The 18,132-nt window shown below is 44.1% G+C and overlaps 1 protein-coding gene across 1 annotated transcript in view; it reads right to left on the reverse strand.

Moving 5' to 3' along the window:
- DPYS (dihydropyrimidinase) overlaps positions 1-18,132 on the reverse strand; it is a 75,874-nt gene that overhangs the window by 50,897 nt on the left and 6,845 nt on the right. Inside the window, exons 2-4 of the mRNA XM_032415918.1 lie at positions 10,796-10,954; positions 7,075-7,254; positions 5,662-5,851 (exon numbers count right to left, since the gene is read on the reverse strand). Coding sequence (XP_032271809.1) covers positions 5,662-5,851; positions 7,075-7,254; positions 10,796-10,954 — 529 coding nt within the window. The remainder of the gene's footprint in view (positions 1-5,661; positions 5,852-7,074; positions 7,255-10,795; positions 10,955-18,132) is intronic.

Consider the following 18,132-nt stretch of genomic DNA (forward strand, 5'->3'; position numbering starts at 1 on the left):
TGGTGTCTGTGTGTTTGAGTAATTGGGGTTCTCTTCCAGACTTTACAGGGTTGCTTTGGCAGCAACAATCCACCAGTTGGCTCAATTTAGATTTCTGTGTGTGTCTGCTGGTAATGTCTTTGGGCAGGTGGGGCCTGCTGTTATGGTGTATTTTTGGCCGAGGCAACTGTGTGAGGTCTGGGGATAGGGACGGGCGAGAGGGGGTGTGCTGCTGGCCGAGAACAGTTGGATGGGACGGCTGGCTTGGTTCCCTACCCACGTGAGGCTGACGGGTGGGCTCCGTGGGTACCCGAAAGCTGCGGTCAGGCTCACTCGGTGGTCAGGGTACTCTCTTCAGTAGTGGGGTGGAGCTAGGACTTCACTTCCCTGCCCTGGAGGGAAGGGCTTTTGCAGCTCGTTGTGTGAGGGCCCAAATCGAGCCTGCGTGGACACTGAATGCTCTGCCAGGGGAAGGGACTGGTTTTGCTCTGCTCTCTGTCCCAGGGCCACCCCGCGGAGGGCTGGTGAACGGGCTGTGCCCCTTCCTCTGTGTTCTGGCTTCGTCTCCCGGTCAGACAGGCTGAAGGCTGTCTTCAGTGACAAGTGGGGCTATGAATTAGATTCCTTGCCCAGGCACAGGGGGAGAAGCAGCTCTAAACTGGTCAAGCTTTTTGTTTGTTGTCTTAATTCAAGCCGACCTGCACCCCAAGTTCCCTGGCCAGACAGTGCCTTTGGCTTTGCTCTGAAAACTATTGCTTCTGTCCGCTCTTCTCTCGGTCTGAGAGCCGCTGGGCCACGCAGCTTCAGGCGTTCTCGCCACTTCTTCTGGCCAGATGGGGCCAGCAGACTCTCCACGGCGGGTGGGGCTACGTTTCAGCCCCAGTGCCTGGGCAAGAGGGGTGGGGGTCGCTCTGGACTCTTCTCAATTTCCCAAACAGGCTCTCTGGTTGGCAGGGGTCAGGAGCTACCCTCAGCCTTGGCTCTGAATGAATCTCCTGCGTCTGCACAGCACGGGGAGCCTCCGTGCCTGCTGCTGGCTCTGCTCTGTGTCATCAGCTCTACCTGCTGCTTGTGATCAGCTCTACCTGTTTGCCTCCGAGCTTGAGCACTGCCAGGCCACACAGCTTCGGGGAGTCGTGGCCAGCCCTTCTTGTCCGATGGCATCGGAAGGCCCTCCCACAGCAGGTGGGGCCCTGACTCAGCTCCTTGCCTGGGCATGAGCAAACCGGGCTCTAGGGTCAGCAAAACTCCTGGTTTAGGGATGTGAATCGGGCAGGTCTGCCCCCCACAGAGTCCGCTGGCCAGAGTGTGCCCCCAACTTGGCTCCGCAGATGAGCAAAGCTGCTGTCTGGGATTTGCAGGTACGAACTCTCTGTCAAAATCTGTGTGCTGGTTGTCGCCGCCCTTCCCTTCTTCCCCCACAGTCAGATTCCCAGTGGGTAAGCTCTGCGGATTCCCCTGAAATCCTCACGGTGTCAGACCAGAGTAGAGGCTCCCCAAAGTGACCCACAATGCTGAGGGAGGTTGGCTCTCCCCCTGGATTCTCTTTTCCCACTGGAGGAACCAGAGACTCAAGGGAGACCTCTAGTTGTGGTGCTGCCCTGGCCTGGGGGAAGGGCAATGTGATCAACGTGTAGTCACTTCTCTTACCCTCCTAATGCAGTCTGTCTTGGTCTCTGTGGCAGGGGGTGCTTCAGCCTCAGCCCCGTGTTCTGGGATTCTCTCAGTGTGTCTTGTTCTTGAATAGATGTTAGCTGCTCCTATGAGGGGGAGCGGAATCAGGAACGACCTAAGTCACCGTCTTGGCGACATCACTCCAACCATGTGTTTCTCTTTCAGTAATGATAAAAAATAACAAAATGATGATAATGTTTTAAATAAAATTTTAAATGTAAGGCCAAAAACCAAAGCCAATTAAATACAAACTTGATATCTGCATTTCCCAAATCTGTAAAACCAATTTCTTCTTGAACAGAGTGGACAGTAATGGAAAAAATTGGGGCTTTGGGGCCATACTGACTTGGGCTTGAATTCCAGGTTTAGCACCTACTAGTAGTAAGTGATCTTGGGCTTAATTTACCAAACTTTTCCAAGCCTCAATTTCATCAGTCAGAAAACTGATAAAACTTGGCTTAAGCATTGTTATGACAATTTAAAAAGATAACATACATTAAAATGCACGAATGACATAATATATAGTAAAACAAGAAATGATATAAGACATATTAAAATATATGCCAGGCACATATTAAGTACTCAACAAATAATGTTGGTTGTTATATAATCATTAACACTCATGCTGCTCTCTTCTGGGTAGATAGTTGGCAATTCAACAATGACATCAAACTTAATAGCATTGTATTGCTAGGCTACTACAATAAAGAATTAATAATTGGATCCCTTTTGTGCTTCCTGGAGTAGTGATTCTCAAACCTTAATATGCATATGAATCACCTAGGGCTCTAGTTATAAGTGCACATTCTGATTCAGTGGGTCTGGGATGGGGTCCAAGGCTCTGCATTTCTAACGAGCTCTCAGGGGACGCTGATGCTGCATTCTAGGGGACACACTCTGATGGTAAGGCCCTGATGATAGAATGGGCTGGCAAAGGTATTCACAGATAGGACGTGTGCATATCATAAATCTGTAAGGCTGAACTGTTTCTTATTTAAACATGATAACAATGAATAGATGTGTATTGCTTTTTCATGTTCTGAAATTTTGTTAGATAATAAATGAGCAAAAGGTCAGTGTGGTCCACCAGCTCTTGTCACTCTAGACTCTCCAGGGATCTGCCCTTGGGTTGTCGGATACAGTCACCATGTGAACAGTCTGGCATTGTTTATGCCCAACCCACCCCTTACTCCCTTTGGATTCCTGCTTGATCACATGCCAGGCGTGGGAAACCTCTTATGCCAATTTATTCTGGACCTCGGCTGCCTCTGACCATTGCACATTAGAGGGTTTTCACAAGTGTTACCACAGTAAGTGTGACTCAGCTGGAACATCTGGGTTGACATTTTAAATATTTCCTATTTACAGCCTCTTTAGAAAGGGATTTAGCAGTATCCAAAAAGTATGTATGCATTTACCCTTTGAACCAGCAGTCCCACTTTTTAGGACGCTGCTCTGAGGATCCTTTTCTGTGGCCGGCAGAATAATGGTGCCCCAAAGACCTCCATGTCCTCATCCCCATAAGCTGTGACTATGTTCTCCTACGTGGCAAAAAGGACTTCACAGATGTGACTAAATAAAGAACCTTGAGATAGGGGCTTTATCCCGGATTAATTGCAGAAGAGAGGGACAGCAGAGGAGAGCAGAATAATGCAATGTTCTCCACCCAGCCCTGCAGCTTTGGAGATGGAGCAGGGGAAATGTGAACCAAGGAATGCGGGTGGTCTCTACAAGGTAGAAAAAGCAAGGAAAGGGATTCTCCCCCTAGAGCTTCCAGGAAAAGAACCAAGCATGGCCTACAACTTAGTTTTAGCCCAGTAAGATGTGGGTTAGACCTCTGACCTCCAGAACTGTAAGAGAATACACTTGTGCTGTCTTAAGCCACTAAGTTTATGGCAATCTGTTTACAGTAGTGATAGAAAACGAATACACCTTTCACATAAAACAGCATATGTATAAGGCCATCACTGTGGTTTTATACGTAAGAGCTAAAGACTGAAAACAGCCCAAGTGTCCATCAGTAGGGGACTAGAACAAATACAGAGATACTCTGCACCCGTAGGAAAGAATGGAGAAACTCTAGACCTAACATGAGCTGACCTTTAAGACATATTTTCAAGTAGAAAGAAAAGCCAAATACAGAACACGAGATATACTACTTTACCTTTCAAGTAGGAAAGAAAGAGAAATAAGAATATGCATATATTCTTTTTTCATAAAGAGAAACACTATAAAGATAAGCCAGAAATAAATTAATAAAAATAATTACTAATGAGGTGGAGGATGAAGTTGCTAGGGAAGGAAGTAGGGTTTCTCTGAGAATATTTTTTTTTTAATATATAATTTTGACTTTGGGACCATGTAAATGCTTTACCTATTCAAAAAAATAAAATAAAATTTAAAATTTAAAATAAAATTAAAATGTCCATACTTAAGTTTAATAGTTTTCTACCCATGATTTATTCCAAAAACCTTCTCTAGACTTTTACTCTGCACCTAATGGAACTCTATCCCAGTAAAAAATTAATACCTAAGATCAACAAACTGTTTTCTGACAGGTCTGTCAAAATCGTAGCTTGATGTGGGTTAAGACTGCCCATTTCTGCTGATTTTGCTATTTCTTAAATCATATTCTGACATTATGGACCTGACTGACAGGCTGTAGGACATGGCACATGATTTACAAAGCAAATAATTATGTAACAACCAATTCCATAGAGTTGGCAACAGAGCCACCTAGTGGCAGAAACTAATACTGTAACTTTTAAATTGCAGTATTTTCTTTTTGAACTGCTGTGCTCTTTTATACCGAAATTATATTATTGGGGAAGGGGAGTGGGGAGAAGTAACCAGAAACGGTTGGTAGTAAGACCTTATTGGCTCCTGTGTAAAACTGAGTTTACTCTGAACACAAGGTCTATCGATGGATTACATTTTTAAAATGCATTCAACTTGCACAAAATCCTTATTGAACCTTCATGCAACAAGAAGCGATTTTGACAAAATTAATGTTAGTGTTAATTAAAGACATGCCGAATCTAATTTCATAATTTTTATAACCCATATTTTAAAAAGTTCAGTCGGTTTCAGTTTAAAAAGAAAACAAAGAGCCAGGATGATTTATAAAACTATTTCTGATTTCCTGACTTTTAAAAGTGAGATGATGCTAGCACATGGTAGGAGGGTCTATTATATTTTATGGGTGGGGGGAGGGGCTTTGGTTTTAAAATCTTAAAATAATTGTCATAAAAATACTATTTGGATAATTGCTCTAATAGCTTTAATACCCAGGGAGCTATGGGACAAATCAACTCAATTTGAAAGAAATTTGTTGAGCATCTACTGTGTACCCTGAGCCATCCTGATTCAGGTACTAAGAGGATAATGGAGATGCCTAAGAGACAGGTAATCTTCTTTAAAATTAATCAGAGAGTTTGCACTTAGCCATCAGATTAAAAAGTGGGCTGCAGATTAAAGAGTGGGGGACCTGTGGCTGAAGGAAATGTCCTGAGGTTCCAAGGATGGTGGAGAAATAACCTAAGGCACAGAAGCAGAAAGAAGGATACAAGGATACAACTAGACACGCATAAGGTGCAAGAAAACAGAAAGGATGTTAATGGAAAAGGAGGAAGACGAGCTGTGGAAATTCATGCGCAACTTTTTTTTTTTTTACAAAGGTAACTTCCTGTGATATTTATTTATTTATTTATTTATAAAGATTTTATTCATTTATTTGACAGCGAGAGAGACAGCGAGAGCACAAGCAGGGGGAGCACCAGGCAGAGGGAGAGGGAGAAGCAGACTCCCCACTGAGCAGAGAGCCCGACTCGGGGCTCCCTCCCGGGACCCTGGGATCATGACCTGAGCGGAAGGCAGATGCTTCACCGACTGAGCCACCCGGGCTCCCCTCCCTGCAAATTTCTCGTAAGCAAAGCAGGAACTGCGGCCGATTTACCTCACTCTTCAGCTACTACCGAGCTGTAGGCGAGCTTGTCGCTCAGGAATTACCGTCTCTCCTTGCATCCGCTATGACCTTGGCTGCAGACTTGCTCATCACGTGCACGATGTAGAGAGGGCAGTTCACGGCGCTGGCGATGGTGATGGCTCTCAGCGTGGCTTCTGCCTCCACCTCTTCCGGGCGGCACAGCTCATGGCCCTCGGGCCCTGTTATCCCCAACCCCAGCATCTTCTTTGCTCCCTAAAAAGACAGTGGGAACAGACACATGTGCGAGGAAGGTCTACTAATGACAAGTACCATGATCTTCTTGTGAATTAAATACACAGCCAGGCTTTCAGACCTATTAGGGGTAGAGGTGTGTGTGTGTGTGTGTGTGTGTGTGTGTGTGTGTGTGTGTGTATTTGGTAAACACAGTTTTAACACATAAACATGACACTTGGTATATGTTAGCTTTTCATACACATATTTCACAATTAAATTATTTCGATGGAAAGGCTGAAAAAGATAGGAGGTAATTTGAATCACATTCTTATTGCTGGTTCAGTACAAAATAAAATAAAACCAAATATTCAAATTCCCAATATTTTTAAGTGACTCATATGACATTACGTAAGTAGCTGTGCTTTTTACTGAATCATAGTCTTTGCTGCCCTCTGTCCCACCCACCGAATGATATTGGACGAGACATTTTCCCACTCCAAAATGTTATTTCTTCCTTACAAAAAAAGCAGGAAGTCAACACTCGGAGTGGGAAAACGGCTGACCCGGTGTCATACAGCTAGAAACGAGGAGTCCATTTAAACTCCGGTCGGCTTGAATTTACAGCTCAGGCTCGCTTCTCATGATCCCTGGTTGCCTCCTGGCCACCCAGCCTCACTCTCCCTGACTTTAATGGGAGGTGAGCCTGGGGAGAGAAAAAAAAAAAAATCAGCTAATATAAAGGGTAAGAGACAGCACTTTAAATCTTGCAGATAGTGTATCCTTCGGGCATTAATAATGGAACTCCCATGAGAAATAAATACCCCATCTAGATTCCTTCAGAGCACATTTTAATACCAGTTTCTGAAAAGAGTGGGGCTTTAAACAGCACTTAATACACTGCTTAAGTCATCAGAGCCCACTCATGTCCGCACTTTAGCATTCTGAACCAGCAGGTGGAGCTACTAAAAAAAAAAAAAGTGCTGGGATACACAAAGAAAAGTATTTGTTTGAGAAACATGTTTGAGATCTGATAGCTAATCTGAAAAAGGGAAATCTTCATTCCAATGCATATATCACCTGAATAAAAGTCAGAGCATGAATTTAAGTAAACCGAGTCAAGTGTTTCCAAGCCATAGGACATGAATGTCTGGATTTCCATTCTTCCAATGCACAGAATGAGCTCACCTACTTGGGTCCAACTGTCTCTGGCTCAAGTGATGGCCGTTTCATTTGTGGCGAAGCTCTGGGATGTAAATGCTTACCTCTGCGATCAGGTCTCCGTTTTCTGCATGGACCTGAGCAATCGCTCCAATCTCCTTGCACTGAGAGAAGGCCGCATACAGCTCCTCATCCCTCACCATGTACACGTCTTTATAGGCCATAAACATCTTGAAAGAGTTCACACCTTTGTCTTGGGTAAGGATTTTCATTTCTTCTTTAACCTAAAAGGGGAACAACAGCCACACACACACAAAATGCCATGCTTTCGTTCAAATAATAATTTCAACATTCTCTTCAACATTCGAGATGTTGCATTCAGAAGAGAATTAAGTAAAATAAGGCAACAGTTAAATTCCCAAAAAAATGCAATTAAGGCCTTGATCCTTCCCCCAGGTTAGACCTCACTTCATCCGATGAAGTGCTGTTGGTATGATGCTTTTAATCGTGAAAGAGTTCATAGTTTTCCCCAAAGTACTTCATTTCTTTACTCGGACATAAAATCCTCAGCATCTATCTCCTGATGGGAGGAAATTATTTTGGAAAATGAAAACGAAGCCACTTGGCAGCAACATGAGAAATCATGTCTCTAAAAGGGATCAAAGCTAATGCGAGGTAAGGCTTTGGACTCAGATCTGAAACCCGCAGGATGGGCTCTCAGATGGAGGAGGAAGACCCGGATTGAGCCGCCGGCCCCTCCTGGGATGTGAGAGACTCTGGACAGGTTGGAATCCTTAGGAGAATTCAGGTGTGCCAAAGGTAAGGGACAAGGTAAGATCAAAACATGCTCACTCACTACCCTTGCAGGTCCAATTCAAGTCTCAATAAAAACTAAAAACTTCAAAGAAAAAATTGGTAGATTTGACCAAATACAATTGTTTGAATTTCTATATGTTAATACACACACACATACACCCAACACATGTTCTAGGCATAGGATTATTGATTGCTTTTAGTTGTCTATCAACTTAATAAGAAAAACTCTAACATGCCAGGTGAAAAATACTACCAGCAATTCAAACAGTAAATACAAATGACTAATAAACATGAAAAAAAAAATGTTAACCTTTCTGCTGATTAAAAAGTGCAAAATAAAACAATGCCATTTTTTTCTATTAAATCAGTGATGTTTATAAATGACTCTGTTACATGTCAGATGACTCACTTCTGTCACTTTTGATTCCCTTACTAATTTTTCTTACTTTTCTCTGTGGTGCTTTATTTATTATATATTTCCTTTCTCATGGCTTCCCCCACTAGAGAGCAGGGGCTTTGCAGAGTTTGTCCACTGCCGTGCGCGGGAACGGTGCCTGCCGCGGTGGCCATGCCGAAACCATCTGCTGGATGGACGGCTGGCTGAACGGACCTATATACAGCGTATTCATCAAGAAATGGAAAAAACGCTCAAATGTTGACAGTGGTCATCACTGAAGGATGAAATGAGCTCCAAGGTATGTTAAGGGACAACAGCAAGGGGCAGGACAAGATATAGAGTGCCTCATTTTCGTTTTGGGTTTTTTTTTGGTTTTGGGGGGTTTTTTTGTTTTTTGGGGTTTTTTTTTTTTTACTTTTCTATAGTTTCAAGTTTTCTACCATGAGTATAATTTTTTTAAAAGATTTTATTTATTTATTTGACAGAGAGAGAGAGAGAGCACAAGCGGGGGGAGCAGCAGAGGGAGAGGGAGAAGCAGGCTCCCAACCAAGTGGGGAGCTCGATGCCGGGCTTGATCCCAAGACGCTTCATGACTGAGCCACCCAGGTGCCCCTTGAGTATATTATTTTTATAGTCAGAAAAAAAATGCCTTAAACATTGTTAGCATATGCACATGACGGGCTTCCAAATGCAGGCACGGTGGCTTAAGCCTTACTGCTCTGAAAGTGTGCTACCTGAACCAGCAACCTTGGCATCGCCTGGGAGTTGGCTGGAAATGCAGATTCTCAGGCCCTGTCCCAGATCTGCTGCTATGGGTTGACTTGTGCACCCCCTAAAATTCATATGTTGAAGTCCTCACCCCGAGTACCTCAAAATGGGACCTTATTTGGAAATGGAGGCATTGCAGATCACATCAGTAGAGATGAGGTCGTGAGGGTGGGCCCCAATCCAAGATGACTGGTGTCTTCGTAAAAAGGGGGAATCTGGACACAAACATGCACACCAGGGAATGCCATGTGAAGACCAAGGCAGAGACGGGGTGCTGTTTCTACAAATCAAGGAACACCCAAGATTACCTGCAAGCCATGAGAAGCCGGGGAGAGGCCTGCACCGGATTCTCCCTCACAGCCCCCAGAAGGAAGCAACCCTACCAACATCTTGATCTCAAACTTTGAGTCTCCAGAATGGTGAGACAATAGATTTCTGTTTAAGCCACTCAGTCTGTGGTTCTTTGTCACAGCAGTCCTAGCAAACGAATACATTTTCTGAACATAATTGGTGCTTTAACAATTCCACCAGGTAACCATTTGCATATTAACGTGTGAGAAACACTGGTAAGGGCAAACATCTTCATCTTTGCTTTATGTTGTAAAATAAGAGTGGGAGGAAGGAAGGAGAGAGGGAAGGAGGAAGGGAGGGAGAAAGGAGGAAAGCAGGAAGACCCTAAAAGCAGAAAAGAGATTAGATGCATCACTTAGAATGGTGTTTTGGGAGAAAAATTAACTTTTGCTGTGGACTGTAAACCTTGCTATTATGTTTGCAGACCCATTGGTTAAAGATTAATTACTTGTTTTATATTATTTTGGTTCCTGAAGCCCAACTTCGAGGGGGGAAGTGCGGACATAAGTTGCATGGTAACTTCAAATAAAATCACCCTTGTGAACCCTTTCTGGCAAAAGGATTTCCGAATTAAGTCCGATGTGGAAAAACTGTTGGCAATTGAAATTCAAGTAAAAATTTCTTCCAAAGTACACATGCATGTTTTTTAGGAGAAATAAACATGTTTTAACATCTCTCAAAACTATCTTTTCTATCTGAATTCTGTCGTCCTTTCTGCCATGGCCTAAATGGTTAGCAGATAAGGAAAGCTGGTTTCAGCTCCGCCATGAAAGGATCTGACCCCGTGTTGATGCTAGAGAACGGAGCAGGAAGGGCACCAGGTGCGGGTACACCTGGGACACAGCCTTCAAAACGTTCCTGTTCTATCCCTTCTTCTTTCTTTTCTCCAGATATTAAACATTTCTAATACAAGTTCTACTCTGTGGGAAAATACTGCTTAAAAGAGCCTGGAGGTGTTAAAATTGAGAAGTTTAGTACTTTTAAAAATTACAGCTAAAGGGCGCCTGGGTGGCTCAGTTGGTTAAGCGACTGCCTTCGGCTCAGGTCATGATCCTGGAGTCCCGGGATCGAGTCCCGCACTGGGCTCCCTGCTCAGCAGGGGGTCTGCGTCTCCCTCTGACGCTCCCCCTCTCATGCTCTCTCTCTCTATCTCATTCTCTCTCTCAAATAGATAAAATCTTTAAAAAAAATTACAGCTGAAGATTTTACAATCCTTGGATCATGTATTAGGAAAGGCTATTGTGAATGGGTATAAGGATGTATCCTATCATCTTTATATGCTTTAAAAAATTTTTTAGTTTTTCAAGTTGATAATACTTCAGAGGATTCCAAATTCAAAAAGGTACAAAGGAATATGTAAGGAAAAGTCCTCCCTCTAATTCTGACTTCCAGTCACCCAGGAAGCAACTGATATCACCAATTTCCTAGGGGAGCAAGGGCTAGGGGACTAAATGGAAGAAATCCCCCCCCCCCCGCAACCCCCGGTGGTTCACCTGGTCACTCCACCATGTCACCGCCACGTGAAGGCTGTAGTCGCAGCAGACTTTGGGGTCAGCCCAGCTTCGCCAGGTCTCGAAGGCCTGGAGGAGGGAAGCGCCTTTCTGAGGAATGGCAAAATCAATGATCATGGTGGTGCCTCCTGCCAGGGCGGCCTGGAATCACAAGAGGGTTTCAACAGGTTAGCCGTCAATTTTCTAGCTGAGTCATTTTTCTCCTTGAATGCTCGGCACTGGCAAGCCCTTGGGCAAGCTTGAGGGGTCCAGGAAATTGCGCAACAATGCTGCTTGTTCAAAAGACCCAGAGGGACATGGGGCGCCTGGGTGGTTCAGTCAGTTAAGCGTCTGCCTTCAGCTCAGGTCATGATCCCAGGGTCCTGGGATCGAGTCCCCCTGCCCCCCAGTTCCTGCATTCATTCTCTCTCTTACTCACAAATAAATAAAATCTTTAAAAATAAATAAATAAAGACCCAGAGGGACATGAATAGACTTTCCATAAATTAAAGTTGGAAGTACTGAAATTGCTGGAATTGTTTTGAAAAATGACATGCCTGATGAAAAAAAAATGGCTTTGGCCCAAACAAAATTCTCGGACTGCAAGGAAAAACTGAGATGAAAAATGGAGAACGCAAAACTTTTTCTTCTCCAGAAAACTAGACTCATTATTGTGAAATCTCATTTCATGAGAATCAGTCTCAGTGAATTATATCTCCAAACTGCCCATGCTGCATGCAGAATCCCCAGAGACTCACATGGTGCCTGCTTCACCTTCATTCCCCACAACCAACTGTCTTTCCTTAACTCCCAACTGGCCCCTCTAATCCATCCCCACTGCTCTGATCTTAGTTCAACCTCTTGTCATTCTTCCCCTTGATCGTAGTGTCTCAGGTTTTGCTTCCACTCCCTCCAATACAAACTCCTCGGGGCAAGTAGAAAGAAGCACATTCCAAAGCACAAAGGTTAAAACTGAATGCTTTTCACCGCCTCTGGAATGAAGTTGAGTCTTCGTAACAGGGTCTACAAGGCCCCACATGATCTGGCTCAACTCATATTTTCCTTGGTATATTATAGTATATTATGTTAACTCATGATTAATTTAAAAAGTAAGTTAAGTAAGTTGCTTAATTAAGTGTCTTTGATGAACTACTGAAATTGATTTTACTTAAACTATAATCATGAGGTGGTTCATGTGCTTTTAACTGTTGTGGTCAAACAAGGTAAGTGAGGAAAACAAAGGAGCAGAGAGGGATGCTCATGTAGTCATTAAGGACATTGACCACGGAGGCTGACTGACTCCAGGGCTGGAAGCTCAGATTCAGTGCTTACCAGCTAGGAATCCACCAGCCCCTCTCCCAGGTCCCTCTGCCTGCACACCCATCACCCTCCCTGCAAAGCCTCCCTGGTTTACAAGCTCTATTCTTGCTTACTTCAATAGATTTTTTATTTTTCCTAAGTCACTTGGCCCCACTCCAATTCTTTTTGCTCTCAAAAAATCTCACTTTTTGTACAGGATCCTATACTTCGTCTCTACCTTTAGATAACATTGCCTTATTCATGGCAAACAATACCTATTTGCATTTCTTAAGAAATCCCTATTGGTTCATTGCAGTAATGACAATACTAGAAAAAAAAAAATCCTCAGGTTCTGTATTTTTATTTGAATGCAGATTAATCTTCTTGCCTTTTTCCTTCTTAAAATGTTTTCCCAGTGCATCGCAGACATCCCTTGAGGACAAAGGGCATTTTTCTAAAAGCAAGCGCTGTTAATTAAAGTGTTAGAAGAAAGTACTTTTTTAGTGTCTACTGAACTATAAAATCAAGCTTAAAGAACTATTCTTTCCATTCTTTCCGTATTAAGTCTTCCACATTCACGATGTGGGCAAACCAGATACACTGCTGATGGAACTACAAGAAGATGGCACAGCCACTTTGGAAAGCAGTTTTTCAGAAAGTTAAACCTGGAGTTACCCTATGAGCCAGCAAGTCCAATCCTAGGCATTTATCCCAGAGAAATGAAAACCTGTCCACACAAAAACCTGTCCACAAATATTCAGTGCAGCATTATTCATAATAGTCCCAAAGTGGAAACAACCCAAATGTCCATGAACTGATGAATGGATAACAAAATGAGGTAGAGGAACGCTATGGAATCTTATTCGACCATAAGGAGGAAGCACTGGCACATGTTGTGGATGAACCTTGAACACATTACACTAAGTGAAAGAAGCCAGTCACAGAGGATCACATACTCTCTGATTCCACTTGTATGAAATATCCAGAAGAGGCAAATCCACAGAGCCAGTAAGTAGGGTAGTGGTTGCCTTGGGCTGGAGGGGTTGAGTCAAGGTGATAGCTAAGGGGCACCTAGTTTCTTTTTGGAGAGATATAATGTTTTAACACTGATTTTGGTGATGGTTGCCCAATTCCAGGAATATACTAAAAACCCCTATTAAGGTATACCTTAAATGGCTGAAGTTAAGTTATCTCACCAGATCTGCAGCAGGGAATATTATTAGCCCCATTTTAGGGTTGAGGAAACCCAACAGAGCACTCTTAAATTTAACTTGACAAAGGCGGGACTGGAACCACGTCATCAGGCTCCAGAGCCCGGGCTTTGAGGAACAGCCAACAGCATGGAGTCACTCTGAGGAAGGGCCCATGAGGAAAAGCCGGCAGCTCGGCAGAAAGTGGCAAAGGGCAGAATTGAATTAAGACCTAGACTAGGGTTAATTCAAAGCATTGGTTCCAACAAGAGGAAGGCTGTGCTATCAGCCTGGGCGACAGGGGTCTGAGCAGATTCTCACTGGGATGACTGATCAGGTGACAGATGAGGAGACAGAGGAGGGAGGCAGCTCTGGCATGGAGGGGGAGCATGAGTGTGGTGTGGAACATCCTGAGAGTGAGGGGCCTGGGCACATGTCCACTCTGTGTATTTGCACACAGAGAGAAATGCAGACCTGACCCTGAGGAGCAAGCAAGGGCAGGAGAAGGTTGTGGCAGTCGCCTTGGAGAGGATGCCAGAGGGGTCCTGAGGGTGGCCGAAATGACCCCAGGACAGAGAAGGGAGACATGATAATATAAATCACAATGCATGCTCCAGAACATTCCAACACTTAGCAGGAAAGCAACAGTATCGAGCCAAAACAACCATTTAGAGTGGCTGTTTCTGGGTGGCGTGATGGCAGGTTGCTTCAATTTCCCTCTAGTTAAATTTTATTTTTAATATTTGCTAACTTTTCTATAACAAAGCACAAGTTTTACAAGAAGAAAAAATGGCTTTACAGATAGATGATCAACATGCATGCATATGGTATGTAAATAAAGTAGAGACTGTTGCTGATGCAGATGTGATGGTCAAAGGGCCATTTTCTGAAACGACAGCAGATCGAAATTCCTGGGGCTTCAATTTGCAAGCTCCCAAATCAGGATTTATCACACCTGCTCCACCTCCCTAGTTCCCCGGGAGCAGGAAAGGGAGAGGAGAACTGCCATGACCTCTCCTTTGTTTCTTCTTGTTCTGTTTCTCCTCCATGCCCTTCCTCCCTCTCCTCCCCTCAACACGGGAACACATTTCGAGAAGCTCTACTGAATGGGAGAGGGTGTGGGCAGATGTATGGAAAACAAATCAGGGGGGCATGAGCCACTCACCGCAGGGGGCCCCCGCTGCCACCCTGGGTCCTGGCAATCAGCTGCAGCCACGGTCTGCGCCCCAGGCTCCTCTGAGCCTCCTTCTTCCCCCTCCTCTCCTGGTGCCTCTGGTTACCCAGGGTCCTTTCACCGCCCAAGGTTACCTCAAACCCCCGAATATTATTTCAGTATTATTTCCTTCCACTGGATCCAGGCAGCCACAGGCTAGAGCGGCGGATCTGTAATCCCAAATAGGGTGTTAAGGAGACGTGTTCCTCCAGGAGGTACTGACCTCTTCAGAGAAGAGCTTGTAAATGCCCAGGCCTGGGTTAAGCGTCCTATACACACTAGATCATTTAATTAAGCCTTGCGGTCTGGAAAGGTAGGAATGGTTTTCACTTTACAGTTGGGGATGTTGAGGCTCAGAGATGTCGAATGACTCCCCAAGGTTACATGGAGGAGCATACAACTCTGAGGGGTAAGTCTTACTTTCAGCCTACTCTGGGCCTCAATCCTATGCAAGCCATTTTCCCTCAGCCCCTCTTCCATGTCCTGGGATCTGATTTCCAGCCAGTTGCCCCAGGTCATCGGTGAATCATTCCTTTGAGAAATGCAGAGGTTGATAAAGTGAATCAAGCACTTAGGAAACCAAATGCCTTACAAAACAAAACAAATGCCATCAGACTGTGAACTGGAAAGCCACAAATGAAACGCAGTTTTATATGGCTCCGCTGATGTTCATCACTGTGACAATCACTACTGAAATAAATGTGTCCCTAGAAAATTAATAAGGAAGGGCTCTATACTAGTGCTCCTTCACCTTCACGCATCTATGGGCCCTGGAAGAATCTCCTTTATTCAGCAAACCAGCTGGTCAGAACATCACCTTCCTAGCCCACCTCAAATATTTTCAGGATCTGTCTAACTGTTTTTTATCATCAGATCCTTTTGGGTTCACTTCACAAATGTTCTTCAGGGTTTACCTAACATTTGAGGAATGAAAAGAGTTAGGGAGGGGAGGGAGAACCAGTAAAGGGTGAAAATTTCTCTCGTATTTCTGGGTGAACCTGAATTGTTTCCTTTGTTTTTACTGCTGATTGACTTCACTCCACTTTTATTTGTCAGATAGCCAAACAAAATGTATTTACCTTGTCTAATCTTGGCTCATAAATCAATTCTTTCAGCTCCTAATTACTTCGGCTGTTCTCCCTTGAAAACCTTCCAATTTATCTAAAGCCTTCTTTTTGGGGAGGAGAGCATGTGCTGTATCAGGTGCAAATGTGATAGGACATACATTGAGATAAACTCCAACCAACAGCAGGGCCACAATATTATATAACACAAGATTCTATTTAAGAATGTAATAGGCGGGAAATCGTTATTGAAAGCATCCCAAGCATCGTCTTCCTTTTGACGGGGTCACCAAATTTTCATTTCTAAGCTCATCCTGGAACAAGTGACTTTGTCTCATTAAAATCAATCATAGGACCTGATCAATCAACCCAAGTAAAGCAGAAAGAAATCCAAGAGGACATTTGAGCCTTAGGGAGAAACCCTGGACTGAATTCTCAGCTTTCTCAGAGTCGCTAAGACTTATGAAAACAAACTTCATGATCCCAATTTATGTTCCAACTCCAGAAGCACATTTGGCTTTGTAAAGATGGCCTCCTCATTGCCTGTCTCCTTGTGTCCCCGAGTCTGACATATTAGCTGCACCACTGTCCATCCAACTCTGCAAACCAGACTGAGGAGTCACCCTGGACATTTATCTCTCTTCTTCTCGACATCCCCAGATCCAACCCACTGGCAAGCCCAGCTCTCTCCCAACCCCCGCGGGCTGCCTCCTACATATTCCATGAATCTCTCTCCTTCCTGCGTCTTCACCTCTGCTGCTCAATGCCATCTGCACCCTCTGACAGGACTAGAGCAGTAGCTCTTCACTGTCACCTCATCCCCAGCCATGTCTGCCACTGCCAATCTTATATTGATTTCCCTTTGCTCTTAGGATGGAAAAAAGACAATTATTACACATCCCACAAGGCTGAACTTCAGCTGACCCTTCCGCTTGCTCTTGAGTCACCTGCTTCCCAACCCATTCGCCCCACTCCAGTGACACCATCCCTCCCTCTCCTTGGAGAGCTCTGAGCTCCTTTCTTCCTCAGTGAGAGAGGTAAGAAGAAGCTCACGCCTGCTCTTCCCTCCCCAGCCCCTCTTCTACTTGGTCCAGTGACTCTTTTTTTTTTTTTTAAAGATTTTTTATTTATTCATTTGAGACAGAGAGAGAGAGAGAGAGAGAGAGAGCATGAGCAGGGAGAGAGGCAGAGGGAGGGGGAGAAGCAGACTCCCCGCTGAGCAGGGAGCCCGATGCGGGGCTCGATCCCAGGACCCTGGGATCATGACCTGAGCCAAAGGCAGACGCTTAACGACTGAGCCACCCAGGCGCCCCGGGTCCAGTGACTCTTAACCTTGGCTGCACACCGGCATCGTCTAGGGAAATTTATCCCATCCCTCAGAGATCCTGATTGGACGGATATAGTTTCATCTCTGTCTGTCTTTTGCCGATTACCGTGCCTGGTACATAAATGTTCTTTAAATGTTTAAGGGAGTGTTAAAAAGAAAATCACAGTCCCAAAATGGAATGACTTACGCTAGGCCAAATCACCAAACCAGGGCTTAATACCTAATCAAATTGCAGTTTCAACCTGCCTCAGAAAAGTAGTCAGGAATTTTCTGGTCGGCACCAATGAGGTAATCTGTCACATGGGCCCTCTCCATCCCCCAAAGTAAGAGGAGGTAATCTGCATGATAAGACACCATGCCCCGCCCCCCCCAAACTGACCATTCATGAAACAATCCTTTTCTTCTCTTTTGCTAGTAACTTCCTGCCCCACTCTCCTTCCTATGAAAACCTTCCATCTTGTAAACTCTTTGTAGCTTCTTTCTACTTGCCACATGGGATGCTGCCTGATTTTTGAATCGCTTAATAAAGACAATTAGATCTTCAAATCTACTCAGTTGAATTTTTGTTCTTTAACAGGAGAAAGGAAGGGAGGGATCAATGAATTTCCCCCAATAGCTATGAGATGGAATAATTTTGATGGTTCACTTTCCAATAGCAAAATGAGAAAGCAGTGTAAGTTGCATGTTAATGTGACATTTCATTTCTTAAAAATATTGCTAGCCCTGGCCATGTAATTTCCTGGTTCCTTCCAGGAAAATGTTAATGTGGAATGTATACTCTAAGCACCTATGAAAGCTAAACCCTCAGTTTTGTCCAAAGCCTATCACCTAATCAGTGTTAACCAGGATTGTTAATACAACAGATTGGAATCCATATTTGCCTCAAATGATTTTTTGTGTTTTTTTTTTTCAAAGATTACACTTTGTCTTACTTTAAACTAACTTTTAAGGTCTTTGTTTTTATGTGTGAACAGATTCTCAGGGTTCATGACCACCATGATAACAGCTTCTCTGCTAGATGCAATAAAACATAACTGAAGAATTGAAGAGTCCTCCCTCAATTTGTTACTTGACATGTGATAGGAAGCACACAAAGTGGAAGTGAGCAGTAGACTCTGGGTAGTTGCTCACTTCTCAGCTAAATAATTTGCTCAGAAACATAGCTTGTGATGCAGCAAGCCATTAGGACAGGGGACCTTGCAAAGGGGAAAATGCCAGACCTTAAGTTTTCACTCAAAAATAGTCAC

Source organism: Phoca vitulina, unplaced genomic scaffold, assembly GCF_004348235.1.
Source record: "Phoca vitulina isolate PV1807 unplaced genomic scaffold, GSC_HSeal_1.0 scaffold18, whole genome shotgun sequence".
NCBI classification, from domain to species: domain Eukaryota; kingdom Metazoa; phylum Chordata; class Mammalia; order Carnivora; family Phocidae; genus Phoca; species Phoca vitulina.